The sequence below is a fragment of the Lissotriton helveticus genome, chromosome 11 (assembly GCF_964261635.1).
Source record: "Lissotriton helveticus chromosome 11, aLisHel1.1, whole genome shotgun sequence".
NCBI lineage: Eukaryota > Metazoa > Chordata > Amphibia > Caudata > Salamandridae > Lissotriton > Lissotriton helveticus.
The window spans coordinates 924,619,926-924,633,254 of record NC_136072.1 but is presented as its reverse complement, the minus strand read 5'-3'; the positions used below and the strand labels follow the sequence as shown (position 1 = coordinate 924,633,254).

General features: G+C 45.1%; 1 protein-coding gene across 1 annotated transcript in view; it reads left to right on the top strand.

The window, feature by feature from the left end:
* The window catches only part of LOC144792285 (acyl-CoA dehydrogenase family member 11-like), a 574,298-nt gene that overhangs the window by 222,186 nt on the left and 338,783 nt on the right, over positions 1-13,329 (top strand). Inside the window, exon 6 of the mRNA XM_078667230.1 lies at positions 10,900-11,042. Coding sequence (XP_078523356.1) covers positions 10,900-11,042 — 143 coding nt within the window. The remainder of the gene's footprint in view (positions 1-10,899; positions 11,043-13,329) is intronic.

Genomic DNA, 13,329 nt, shown 5'->3' with positions numbered 1-13,329 from the left:
CTTGAGTAGGTTCCCCTGTTACTTCTAGGTAGCTTTCTATGGAGGGGGCCGGGTTGGGTGATTGAATGTCAAAGTCAACGACAATGGCCTCAAACCCACCAAGATGATGCTTTATGCTTCAAATTTAGGCTAGGAGTTCTACTATTGAATAATGTTACGTACAAATGGTATAGTGCCTTTACAATCAAAAATACTTTTCCAGACAGGGTGGAGCATGAAGAGGCCTTTTTGTTCTTTGGACTAGTTAATGTTACTGCAAGGACAAAATGGCTTCCACAATAGCTGCTCATTAAGACTATATGAAGTGTGACCAGTTCTTTGGAGTTATTTAGAACTGATATTACTAGACAGGAGGTATTAGCCATCCCACGCTTTTTGTTGTTTGCATTGAATTCAAGGAGACCTTTTAGAAAGTAAATTATAGTTTACTGAAAAAGGTTGGGTGTTACTATGGTCTTTGTTGAGAATTGTTTATTATAAAATGTCCTTAATTGTTATATTTATAATGCATTAATTAGCTTTTTTTATTATGTATATTGCATTTTACTGCCTCAAGTTTTAGGGACTCGGTCTCGAAAAAAACTAAATTAACCATTGATGCTCTTTACAACATGGGTTGCTAAGAATGCAGAGTAAAGGTCAGAAGTATTAGATTATGTTCACTAGAATGGGCCTGATTCACAAATGTACATATGTAGATTTCATAGGTGTAAATCTACACTAATCTGCTAGTCACTATTTCCAAGTGTAAATTTACACCCAAGTATAGTCATACATATCTACAGCCCACAGTGGAGCCCCCAACAACAGGATTTATGTGTATAAAGTTACTAATAGTAAACTCTCAAACATAAGTAGAGTTATTTTCCACAGTAGAGTTCACCCATTTATATGTCAAATAAGTTAAAATATTTATTATAAACCAAGAACTATTAAATCTTTTGCTGCCAGGAGTCTCCCCACGCCACACCCTTTTTTTTTTACTATTTGGGGTACTTTGCGCTTAGGCCCCCATAATGTATTATCCACATAAGGTATTCACACCAAATTTGCATCCTTTTCTTCCAACATCCTGGCTATTATAGAGGTACCAGGGGTTTGTGTATTACCCTGAAGGGGACTGAGAAATTAGGCAAACAGCAAAATGTGGTTTTGGGGGGGAAATGGGATAAGAGGATTAATGGGATTAAGGCCTGCAAGGCGCGATTGCAGGTAACATCGGGCAGGAACCGGCGCGCGGTGCGCCCAGGCGACAGGGAGTGAAGGAGCAACAGCGTGGTGGGAACCGGCACCTAAGGAGCAGCAGATCCCGCCTGAGTGAATGCGCGGTCCTGCTCCTGGTCATGCACAACATTACCACTTTCTGTGCCCAAAAGAACAAACAGCGGGGCGCGGCCTCCCGGCCACACTGAAACTGGGCCCTCAATTGCGGCAAGGGCCCGCCTACGTGATCGAAATAGGGGCGGACGGCACCCAACACTGAAACCTCACTTCAGCGAAGATCTGGGGCACTGGCACCCCGGTAAGTGGCGCAAAGACTCGGCTGACACCTAAGACTGCCCCTGAAGGCGGGTGTATCTGCAGTACATCAAGGGGACCACGGCCTATGGGCTCCAAAAGACTTGCTTGTTGGCACCAACACCAGAACGGCCCGCAGGCATATATCACCATTGAAGGCCACAAGCAGAGGCACATTCGGACCCGCTAACTGGCGACCCGCCCCCGCGAGAGAATGAGGAAAGGGCAACGCGGAGTGAACAGCGTCAAAGCAGTCTAGGAGCAGTATCCCTGACCTTGCACTAACAGTCGCAGACCCTGCAAACCTTTTGTGGCGCAGCGGGAAAACCGACAGGCCGCGCGGGACCAATGGTGTCGCGGCAGGTGGCGGTGACTACCGACCGGCGTTACACTAGCGGGGCTGGGATTGGAGGCAGAGGCCCACGCACGACTTCGCAGGTCAAATTAGATAAGTACACCTATGCAAAAGACTACCCCGCGCTACCCAAACGTAATGGTCTTTCAGGCAAGGCTCCGGAAGAGGCGGGGCAGCCAAGGTAACGTTAGAAGATATAATGTCTGCCAAGGTACAATCGACTGTGGGATCGATATTCACGGATGTCTCCTTCCTGCTTGCAGACTTCTAAAAGATGACCGCCAGGGTCACAGAAGTTGAACAAGTGATGAAACCACCCTGATTAACAACGTTAGAGTCACGGGCGTCCCCGAGAATGAAGGGGGCCCAGCCATGGACCTGTACGTATAAGAACTCATAAAAACCAGACTTCAACCCAGAGGACTCTCACCCTTTTTTTTTGTTGAAAGAGCACACAGGGTACCGGGGGGTAAGCCCAAACCCGGGGCCCCACCCCAGACCCATCCTGGCCCTCATTTTCAATTTCCAAGACATGGATACTATATTGCAAACGGCGAGGATGGCTCCACCGCTGCGCATTCAAAACTCTGTGGTGTCCTTCTTTCCAGACTACACGGTGGCGGTTACTAAGCATTGCAGAAGCTTCCTGGAGGTTAAAAGAGAATTTCGAAACGGGGAGCTGCAATATTCAATGCTATTCCCGGCGAAACTGCGTGTGGTAGCGGATGGAAAGACTTGGTTCTTTGAGACACCTGAGGAGGCCCATGACTGGCTCGAGGGATGGCGACGAGTGGAAGGCTCCAAGCGGTCGGACCGACGTCAACGACACCTCAGGGTGGAGGAAGACGCCAGGGATCGTCGACAGGAGCAAGAAGAAGAACACCAGCAGAAGAATGAATCCGAGGAGTGAGACAAAGTGTGGCGTTCGCGATCCACGAAATACTGGCGAGTATTAACACTCATGCTGGCGCACTAGCACTGAGAACTGGTTCTAACGTTCTACCGCCCGTAAGGAAAGGGCTCTCCTGGCTTGTCTTTGTTTTGGCGATAGGGGATTGGACCGGTGGCTACGGTGGCAGATCTCTCGACACTATACAATTCTATAAAAAAGAACGTCTTTGGGGTGGGGAAAGACTACGAACTTCAGTGACTTTTCACCCCCTAAACGCAAGTACTGTTCATGGGATTGGGTACCAAGCACTCTGCAAAGTTGGGGTGGCGGGCAGTTCTGACTCCGTCTGGCAGGGAGGCAGGGTGGGGGGTGGAGGGGAAGGGATTGTTCTTATGGTTCTGTTGGTTTATTGTTTTAGTTTCTAACCAGGCACTCAGGTATGATGGTTTTTTAAATATTGTTCTACAGACACACTACGCATGTGACTCCGTATCGTTGCTCACACATTATGATAACTATGGCAGCACACGATCCAACAGACCCTGATCTAGGCACATATCCCATGACCCAGGTGACACCTTTGTCCTTACTCACGTGGAACGTACATGGCCTAGGTGACCAAATAAAGAGGGGACTAGTTTTGCAGTGCTTGAAGCGATGCTCCCCGACAGTGGCATTACTGCAGGAGACACACCTCACTGGGGCCGCATGTGGGGCAATGGATAGATGGGGATCCAAAATGTTAGTACACTCTGAGTTCTCCTCTGGTTACAGGGGTGTGGGTATCTTAGTCAGAAAACCATCACCACTAATAATACATAATACATAACACAAAGGACAACCATGGCCGCTTTGCAGCCATTATAGGTCAGTGGGAGGGGCGACCTGTCAATATAGTATCTGTCTACATTTTTCCCGCCCTACATGCGGTAACACTTCCAGCTTGAAGTGTTTTTTTTACTCGACCTTCCGCTAGGGGAGCTACTGATTGGGGGGGACTTAAATGCAACTATAAATGGGACGTTAGACCGGTACCCTGTGAAGACACACGTGGCGGGCGTATCCTGCCTTGGGAGTTTTATGGAGGTACTTGGGCTCGCTGACGTGTGGAGATGACATCACCCCACGGCACGACAATTTACTTTCCACTCCGGAGTCCACAATAGCCTGTCTAGAATAGATTATTTTCTTGCTTCCGCAGATAGTCTGAGGAATGTTGACCGTATAGAGATTAGGCCTAGAGGCATCTCCGACCATTCTCCGATGCTTTTGAGGTACACATATCGCCACAAGAGGCGGCAGCGGATCTATTCCATCTACCCCGGGTTTCTGAAAGTCCCAAAGATCAAGAAGGTCGTCACTACGGTGACTAAACACTATTTCCAAGAAAATGCCCTGTCGGTTGACTCCCTGACTATCTTGTGGGAAGCCTATGAAACTCTCCTCAGAGGGCAAGCCATTGCCACTATTACCGGGCACAAATGGGAGAAGCAGCAGGAGCTGCATGATATAGAATTAGAACTACATGATGCTGATGCCCAATACTCCCAACAGCCCAACACTGGCTACATCCCAGAATTTACGACTTAAACAGCAACAGCATAAAAAATACCTAAGGGAGGTGACCAGGTTGCGACTGAAGGGCACACAGCATAGAATATACGAAACCGGTGATAAAGCCGGGAAGCTTCTGGCGTGGCTGGATAAAAGAGAACAGAGTACCAAATGGATAGCACGGATACGGACAAATAACGGTCAAATAACAATGGACCTGCAGACAATAGTACACACACTAGCACGACACTTCCGGCGGGTGTATACGTCGTCCTCTACGATGACACTGGAAGAGGCGCTGAATTATATAAAAGATATAAGTATGCCGAAACTCACTCCGGAAGCGGCTCTCCTGGTTGAGGCGGACCTCACGGTGGAGGACTTGAAAGTGGTAATCGGATCACTACAACCCGGCAAAGCGATAGGGCCAAATGGCATACCTGTTGAACTTTATAAAAGGACAGTGGAAACTATAGCCCCACACCTGCTAAACATGCATTCTGTTAGCTTACAAGTAGGCGAACTCCCGTTAGATCAGCGATTGGCCACTATAGTGGCGATCCCTAAACCGGGAAAGCCTACTGAAGAGTGTACCTCGTATCGTCCGATATCCTTGATTAATGCAGAGGCTAAAATCCTAGCGAAACTCCTGGCGATTAGACTGACACCTCACCTTACGACTTTGATACATCCGGATCAGTCCGGTTTCATGCCAGGCAGAAATACGGCCCTTTACCTGAGACGCCTGCATGGAGTGATGGCCCGTATCCCCTATCTGCAGGAACCAGCTGTCGTACTTTCTCTGGACGCAAGAATGGCATTTGACATGGTCGAATGGCCCTTCCTGTTCGCAGTGCTTCATCACTTGGGCTTCGGCCCTAAATTCTGCGCATAGGTTCGTCTTCTATATACTAAACCAGTGGCGCACGTTACGGCCAATGGGCATACCTCCAAAGACTTTCCGCTGGCACATGGCATGCGCCGAGGCTGTCCTTTGTCACTGCTGCTTTTCTGCCCTGGTGCTAGAGCCCCTAGTGGCATGGATTAGATGGGAGCCCATGATCTGAGGAATCAAATGGGCGGAGGGGTGGGAAGACCGCATCTTACTGTATGCGGATGATATATTACTATATGTGGCCTCCCCTAGACGTTCCATCCTGGTCCTCTTAAATATATGTAAGCTTTTTGGGCAGGCGTCTGGGTACACCATAAACTGGTCAAAATCCGTCTAGTATGTACTACAGGGCCCTCCGCCACAACTCCCAAAAGATTGTCAGTTCCAGATTACGGAGGAAACATTTAAATATTTAGGTATCTATATAACAGCTGATCCGGAGGACTTCTTTGAAAGGAATCTCATGCCTCCGCTAGAGCGCTTAAAAAGGGATGCTACGCACTGGGGGGCATTGCTGCTAACACTACTGGGAAAGGCAGCACTTTTTAAAATAATGGCGCTCCTTCGATTTCTGTACGCATTTGAAAATACACCATTTCCAGTACCACCAAGTTACTTCAAGGCGATAGCAGCTCAGGTCTCTAATCTGCTGTGGGGAAGCAAACCGGCGTGCATTGCTCAGAATAAACTGGTTAGAGGGTGGTATGATGGTGGGATAGCATTCCCGAACATACAATTATACTACTGAGCAGCACAATTGAAAGTAATCAATCAGTGTATACATGCCCCTCAAGCAGATCCTGCATTTAAGGCAGACCGATTCACACTGGGTACAGACATGATGTTGTCCGCTCTTTATAACAAGAAGCAGGCTCCAGGGTTGATTGGGCCCACAAAACACACAGTCGCCATATGCCATGCTGTTCATACAAAATTGGGCTGCCAAGGGATGATCACCCAACTCGCCCCTCTTTGGGATACGAAGCGGCTGAGACGACTTAGGAATAGTAAGGGCTTCGAACAGTGGGACGCAATAGGCATATCCACGGTGGGTGACATATGGAGTAAGGGGGGAGTAATTCCATTTGAGTGACATCAGCAACAGTATGAGCTGGCACCCTCTGAAATATTTAGATACACACAAATCACACAAGCACTGAAAGTAGTCTTACCACCTGACACTGAGATCCCGGAGGTCACACCCCTGGAGGACAGACTACTGACAGATTACATGCATAAACTGGCCACATCACTCATCTATCGGAAATTGGTTAATAACCTGCCGGACCCCATGGGAACACTCAGGGAAAAATGGTCTCGCGACGTGGGGGAACTGGACGACACTGACTGGCAGGAGGCACAAGCCTCCCCTCGGGAGGTGGGAATACCCTCGAGACTCAGACTGGTGCAGCTCAAAATACTACACCGCACCTACTACACGATGTCTACCCTATACAGGATGGACAAAACAGCACACCCACATTGCTTACGACGATGTGGGGAGGAGGGTACGTTCTACCATACCCTGTGGCAATGCCCAAAGATCATGGATTATTGGATAACAAACAGAGGAAGTGTCAATGGTGCCGGAACTCAAGAGGTGTTTGCTAAATGCATGGGAACCAAATGACTTTAATCATCCGGCACAGGACTGGGCCACGTTGGGGATCATGCTTGCAAAACGCAATATCGTACAAAAGTGGGGCTCAGTGGAATTGCCGTCACTTGCCGCATGGTGAAAAGACATGGACGCGGCAATGGTGGCCGAGAGAAAGGTGTTCATCAGTCGTGGCTGTCCACAGAAGTGAGACAAAATTTAGGGGGCATGGAATAAATGTAGGGGAGACACTTGTGAACCACCAAGGGCACGGGCGGACGAGGGTACGGATGAGGAATTATAGGGGGGAGTGCATGATAAGCACGGAAGGTACTGTTATTGAATGTGAAATACTGATAGCCAGCAAAACATGTTACGGAATTGCAAATTGCTGATCTATACTGTGTCTGTATATTACCCGATTGATTTGTGTCCTGAGCGAGCTACATATAATAAAAAGAGTTAAAAAAAATATTGCAATATTAAGTGTTTAGAGGGTTCCTAGAGCGTTGGGCCCCGGTGTCTCTGCACCTGCTGCACCTTTGAAATCATGACCCTAGTCCCTGCAAGGTAACTGCACTCGTGACTGCTTATTTAGTAGTTCAATATAGCATTATTTGGTCTTTAGAGGAGTGCTGACAACTTTTGGCCCCAATGCCACTGCACCTGCAGCAACATTGAAATCATAGCCCTAGTGGCTGCAAGATAAGTGCACTTGTGACTGCCTGTTTAGTAGTACAGTTTAGCAATATTCTGCATTTAGAGGGGTCCCTAAAACTGTTGGCCCTGGATCCATTGCACCTGCTGTACCATTCAAATCAAGCGCCATTTAACTGCAAGACGTGGCAGGGTCGTGGACCAGGGTCAACGGACTCGATAATTCTCGCCTCGGTGCCTACTCTAACCAGGGATCACACTCGGCAACTCTGGGCATTAGCTTGCCTCATCTCCACAACGGCCCCCCACATATGCCGGGGATGCCTGGTTTCACCTTGGAGATACCCAGTAGGGACCATCTCACAGGGAAAGCCAGGACGGGTTCCCCAGCGGTCTCCAGCGCGGAGATACCCCATGTGGGGTGATTCATGCGCTTTACAAGACATCATTACATTACATTACAAGATAACTGCAATTGTGTCTGCCTGAATAATAGTAAAATATAGCAATATTAGTTGTTTAGAGGAGTTCTGTAAATGTGTGGGCCCGGTCCACTCTGCCTGCTGCACCATGCAAATCATGACCCTATTGTCTGCAAGGTAACTGCACTTGTGACTGCCTGTTTAGTAGTAAAACATAGCAATATTAGGTGTTTAGTGGGGTGCCTAGAGCTTTTGGCCCTGGTGCTACAGCACTTGCTGCACCATTCAAATCATGACCCTATTGCCTGCTAGATAACTGACTGTCTTGTTTAGTAGTACAATTTAGCAATAATCTGGGTTTAGTGGGGTCTCAAGAGCTTTTGGCCCCAGTGCCACTGCATCTGCTCACCATTCAAATCAAGTCCCTTTTAACTGCAAGGTAACTGCAATTGTGACTGCCTGTTTAGTAGTCAAATACAGCAATTTTATGTCTTTAGAGGAGTTCTGACACCGTTTGGGCCTGGTGCTACTGCTACTGCTCTGCTGCACCATTCAAATCATGACTCCTTTGTCTGCAAGGTAACTACACTTGCGGTTGCCTGTTTAGGAATAAAATATAGCAATAATAGGTGTTTAGTGTGGTGCCTGAAGCTCTTGGTCCCGGTGCCAGTGCATCTGCTGCACTATTGAAATCATGACTCTAGATCTTGCTAGATAACTTCACTTATGACTGCCTGTTTAGTTGTAAAATATAGCAATATTGGGTGTTTTGAGGAAGTCTCATAACTCTCAGCACCTGCTGCACAATTCAGATATTGACACTGTTGCCTACAAGATAACTGCACTTGTGGCTGCTTATTTAGTAGTAAAATATAGCATAGCTCTTGTACATGAACTTTATTTTTAACGTGCAGTGTTTATCACACTATATAGAATTTTATCATAATGACCATATAGATTATGTTGAAAAATCTATCCAATAATGCCTACAAAGTGCAAAGAAAGGTACTGAGGCATGAATAGGAAATGCCATAAACGTTCTAAATCTAAAGCATTTGCTTTACACAGCTAAGTAATAAAAAGCAAGCATACTGTTAGAAGCGGTCTGCCTTTTCCATGGGAAGAGATTTTATCTTGACAGTGAATCGGGCCTAAACCGTGTGAACAGCTTTAGTAGAAGTATCAGCCAGGGGAAGTTAACAAAAAAGTTTCACACAAATGTGAATGAACACAGTAATTTGGCAATGGGAACTGATAAGAGCCCCCTTTTAAGATATATTAAATATAAGAGATTTCACAAGCACCCGCAAGCGCTATGCTGGCGAAACCTAAAAAGTACTGAAAGAACGAACTGCTATGTGAACCATCCATTTATCCTTTTTATTTGTCTAGAGAAGCTAATATCCTGCAAATGAATTAAACTATGTGAATTTCGGGAAATCATTTTCAGTGATGCCTTTTTTCTGTAAAATACAATCTTCGAAACACTGGCAAATAATCAATAAAAAGGCTTACCAACTAGCATTTGTTGTAAAATGCAAAATAATATTATTTATTTAACATTATTTCCTCTGGGGAGATTTTGAGGCCCTGCGTCCATATTTTCTGTTGGAATGTGTTGCAGTACCTATGAGTGGCCAAGTGTGGTTCTTGACTTACTCGAAGGTGGGCTGGAGAACAGTTACTACTGATTAGTCACATTTAGGGTTTTAGGCAATAGGCTTACACTTTTGTGTTTGTAGTACACTGCCCTACTCTAAACTACTCTTTACTTTTACCTAAACCCCTCCCTTTTTGTAGTAAGTGTTCTTCATTTTTCAGCCCGTCCCTTCCACATTTGCTACTAAACGTAGGCTTCTAAGTACGGAGATCTTTCCATTGTGTGGCAAAGTGAGTAGGTCCCCGCCTGTAATTTAGTGAATAGCATTTTGTAGTATATAAATAGTACTAAAGTAACACTACTATACTTGTGTGATAACGATTCTGAAGATAGCCAAACATGCACACATTTCTTCCCATTTATTGGCTAGATGGTCCTATCTCAACTAATATGTCTTGCTGCATATATGCTATAATGGTGTTGGGTGTAGTGCCCTCCCACACAGAATTTGTAAAATATTTTTTATGGCTGTTTCTTATCTTATAAACTAAATAAATGGGGACATTTTCATTTTGAAGGAAATAGTTCTGACTGGGCATTGAGATTATTAAATAATTTAATGATGCATTTGTGTCATCTAGTATTTGACATTCTAAAACTTTAACAGCTCCTGGAGTAAGCCTTGACCACTCCCCTTCACTACCCTTGGAGTATGCAAAAAATAGGCACATGGTTTCTGTTGGAGAGCTTTTGGAATCTAAGACCTTTATTACTATCAGTAAGCCACAGCACCCACTACATACATTGTCCATTAACTACTGACTTCCCTGCAGAAAGGTCTCACACCTAGTGCTCAACAGAATTTGATCAAAGGGTTTATGTGACAGAAAAAACCCTAGGTATATGCTTATCTTGTTCTTAGGCTAGCAAGCCAGTTTTATTGGAAGGAAACAGTAGTGATGAAAAGACATCAGCATAGAAGGATCTGCGTATGGATGTAAGAATGGGAATGGAGTTGCTCAAGAATACCGTGGTGGAAGTACCATTTTATGAAAAAAGGTAGAGAGGAGTATGTGAGGAAAGGATTATGCAAACACAAAGGAATTCAAACAAGCTTCAATAGTTTGTAGTTGGATAAGACTTCCAGTGGATAGTCCATTATTAATTTGAAAGTTTTTGGTAAAGTATTGAGTGTATCACAATGAAGATCACCAAAACTGGTTGAGTAGTGTTATTTTAATTTTCATAAAACTATTTTTGACACTTGGTGTACATTAGATAGGACCACATTCCTTGCCCCTTTCCCACTAAATGACTGAATGGCTTTCTTCACTTGGTATGTCCTTTCTGATGATGACAGCTCACTGGTCTAATTTCATTGATCTAAAATGTATACTCTTCATTTGCAGCTGGTGGAACTGAGACCATTGCAAGACTACAATCTGATGGCACATACCATCTTCATGGTTTTAAGTGGTTTACATCTGCAACCGACTCTGATATGACACTTACACTAGGGCGGGTGATGAATGCCAGAGGAGAGACTCAGCAGGTAGGTGTCAGAATAGCATCATCAACTGTGTGCAGTCACGTAAGGCTATCACTTTAACATGCCTTCAATCTTGCCTGCTAGCTTTGCAGTAAGATTCCTAGATAGGCACATAATCAATTGTTAAAAGTGAATTCCACCCTAATTTGTCATGCATGCGAAGGGACGGCTTGCATTGATTAGATGATATGGCACTCAAGTGAGGTGGACTGGGTGCCACAGTCATGACCTGCTACTTCAGGTTCATACTGGAATGGGGTAAGGAAGAGGCAGCAAAGCAATGGTGCTTCATGGACAAAACCGTAGTAGGCGGCCAATTGTGAGTGGGCAGTGCTGTGACTGTGTAAAATGCATAGACTCAAAAGAATGGATAGCTCTCAGTTGAACAGGGCATTCAAGTCTACCTAGGACAAAGTTGCCTACTCCATAGGTTTCACTTGCATTCCATCCTTCCCATCACACTTTATCCCACTGAGGAATAATTCAGAATTTACCCAGCCTGGCTAGAGCTATACACAGCATTTGACAGGTGGAAATATGCAAAGAGCACAAAGGTGGGAGATATTTTCCAAAAGTGAACTTTAAAGCTATTTTATCAGCTGAAAAAAGACTTTGGTTTGACAGAGATGGTTAGGTACAGCCAACTTGAACATTGGGTTCTGCAACGATCAGATAAATCTGCCACCACAAGACCACTGACTGCTTTTGAGAAATGTATTAAAATTAAAGAGGTTGACAAATGACTGATTTTAGACTTCTGTTGCATATGGTTAACATTTCGCAGAAGACAACATTTTTCATACAGCAGTAGAGCGAGAACTCCTGACTGACTCTGGCTGGGTGTCATTCTCAATGGAACATCCAGGATGACTAGGACCATAACAGGCAAAGAAAGGCCCTAAACGTTCCTCCTCTTCTGGTACTTCATCCCAGCCAAATATCTGATAGGTGCTGGCATGGTTGATATACACAATAGGCATACCCAGATGCCACAAGGTGACACTATTTGGTTGGATACCTGGGTTAGTACATTTTTTTCCCCACACTTCGTTAAACTTTTTCAACACATTTTAGACATGGCAGCACATAGCACACAAACGGATAATAGCATGGCAAGCGATACTCTCCTATTGTGAAAAGAGGAAGTGCCATAAGTGTGGAGTTTGTATGGAACCTTGTAGTTTTTGAAACAATAGCAGCTACTGGTCAGCCACATAGCTTTGACACTAAGTGACAGCACATGCTATGCCTGTCAATTGAATTTCAATAGTTTGTTTGGGAGGGGTCGAACAAATTTCTCAGAGGAAAAGCAATTCTTGTTTATCTCTTTCTAGATCTCTGCTCAGTGACTCGCTTGTGTATTGCCCACACTTCACGGTTGGAATGAGGACTTTGCATGAGTGCTTAACAGACCAGTGGAGACAGAATTCTACGAATTAGGATAGTAACTTAATTATTTATGACAGTTTTGCAGCCCTCCTCATGATGGAGCAAAGAAAACATGGTGGGGGTGGTTCCATTGCTGTAGGTATCATCCAAAATATCAAAATATCAAGACTGGTTCCATGTTTGAATGAGAAGTGAGTGCTCAGGTTATTTCACATCTTTAAATGATGAATGCTCAGGCTATTTAGTGTTTGTGATGTAGCAGCTGTTGTTTCCCCTATGAACCTTAGCTAAACTTTAAAGATGTGTCTGTTTATGTCAATCCCCAATCCCCAAATCCTATATTGTTGAAAATGGGTAAAATATATTCTAGAGTCCCTGGTGCCACCCAAACCACTATGTATGGAAGTTGAGAGTTCAGAGGTTCCATCCTTTGTCCAGTCCACATTTCCCTCTACCTTTGGGACATGTGCTGTGGCCTTGCTCAGTGGTCTACAGAGGCCTGGTGTGCCTTACACCTAAGCTATCTGCCCAGTGCTGGTGGTTACAAGAAAGTCCAAATTCAGTCAAACAGACAAAACAATGCAAGTAAAATTTATCCTCTCAAAAACAAGGCAGCTGGGTGAAAACCTTGTCCTTCGAGCTTTATGGTCTCCGGCAGGTGACATTGACACATCAGATTTGACTCTTGGCAATTTATCCCTAAGTTCAGAATCTGGCAATGGACATTGTCAGGAGAAGCGGTTGAAAAGAATCTGAGTGATTATCAAACTCTGATGTCCTAGCAGCATTTGTACTCATCAGATGGGGCAAACGAGACAGACGGAACAAAAATTACTGGATGTCACCTGCAAGATCATACACCAGCGTACCATATTCAGTCTTTCGACAGACAGATCTCTCA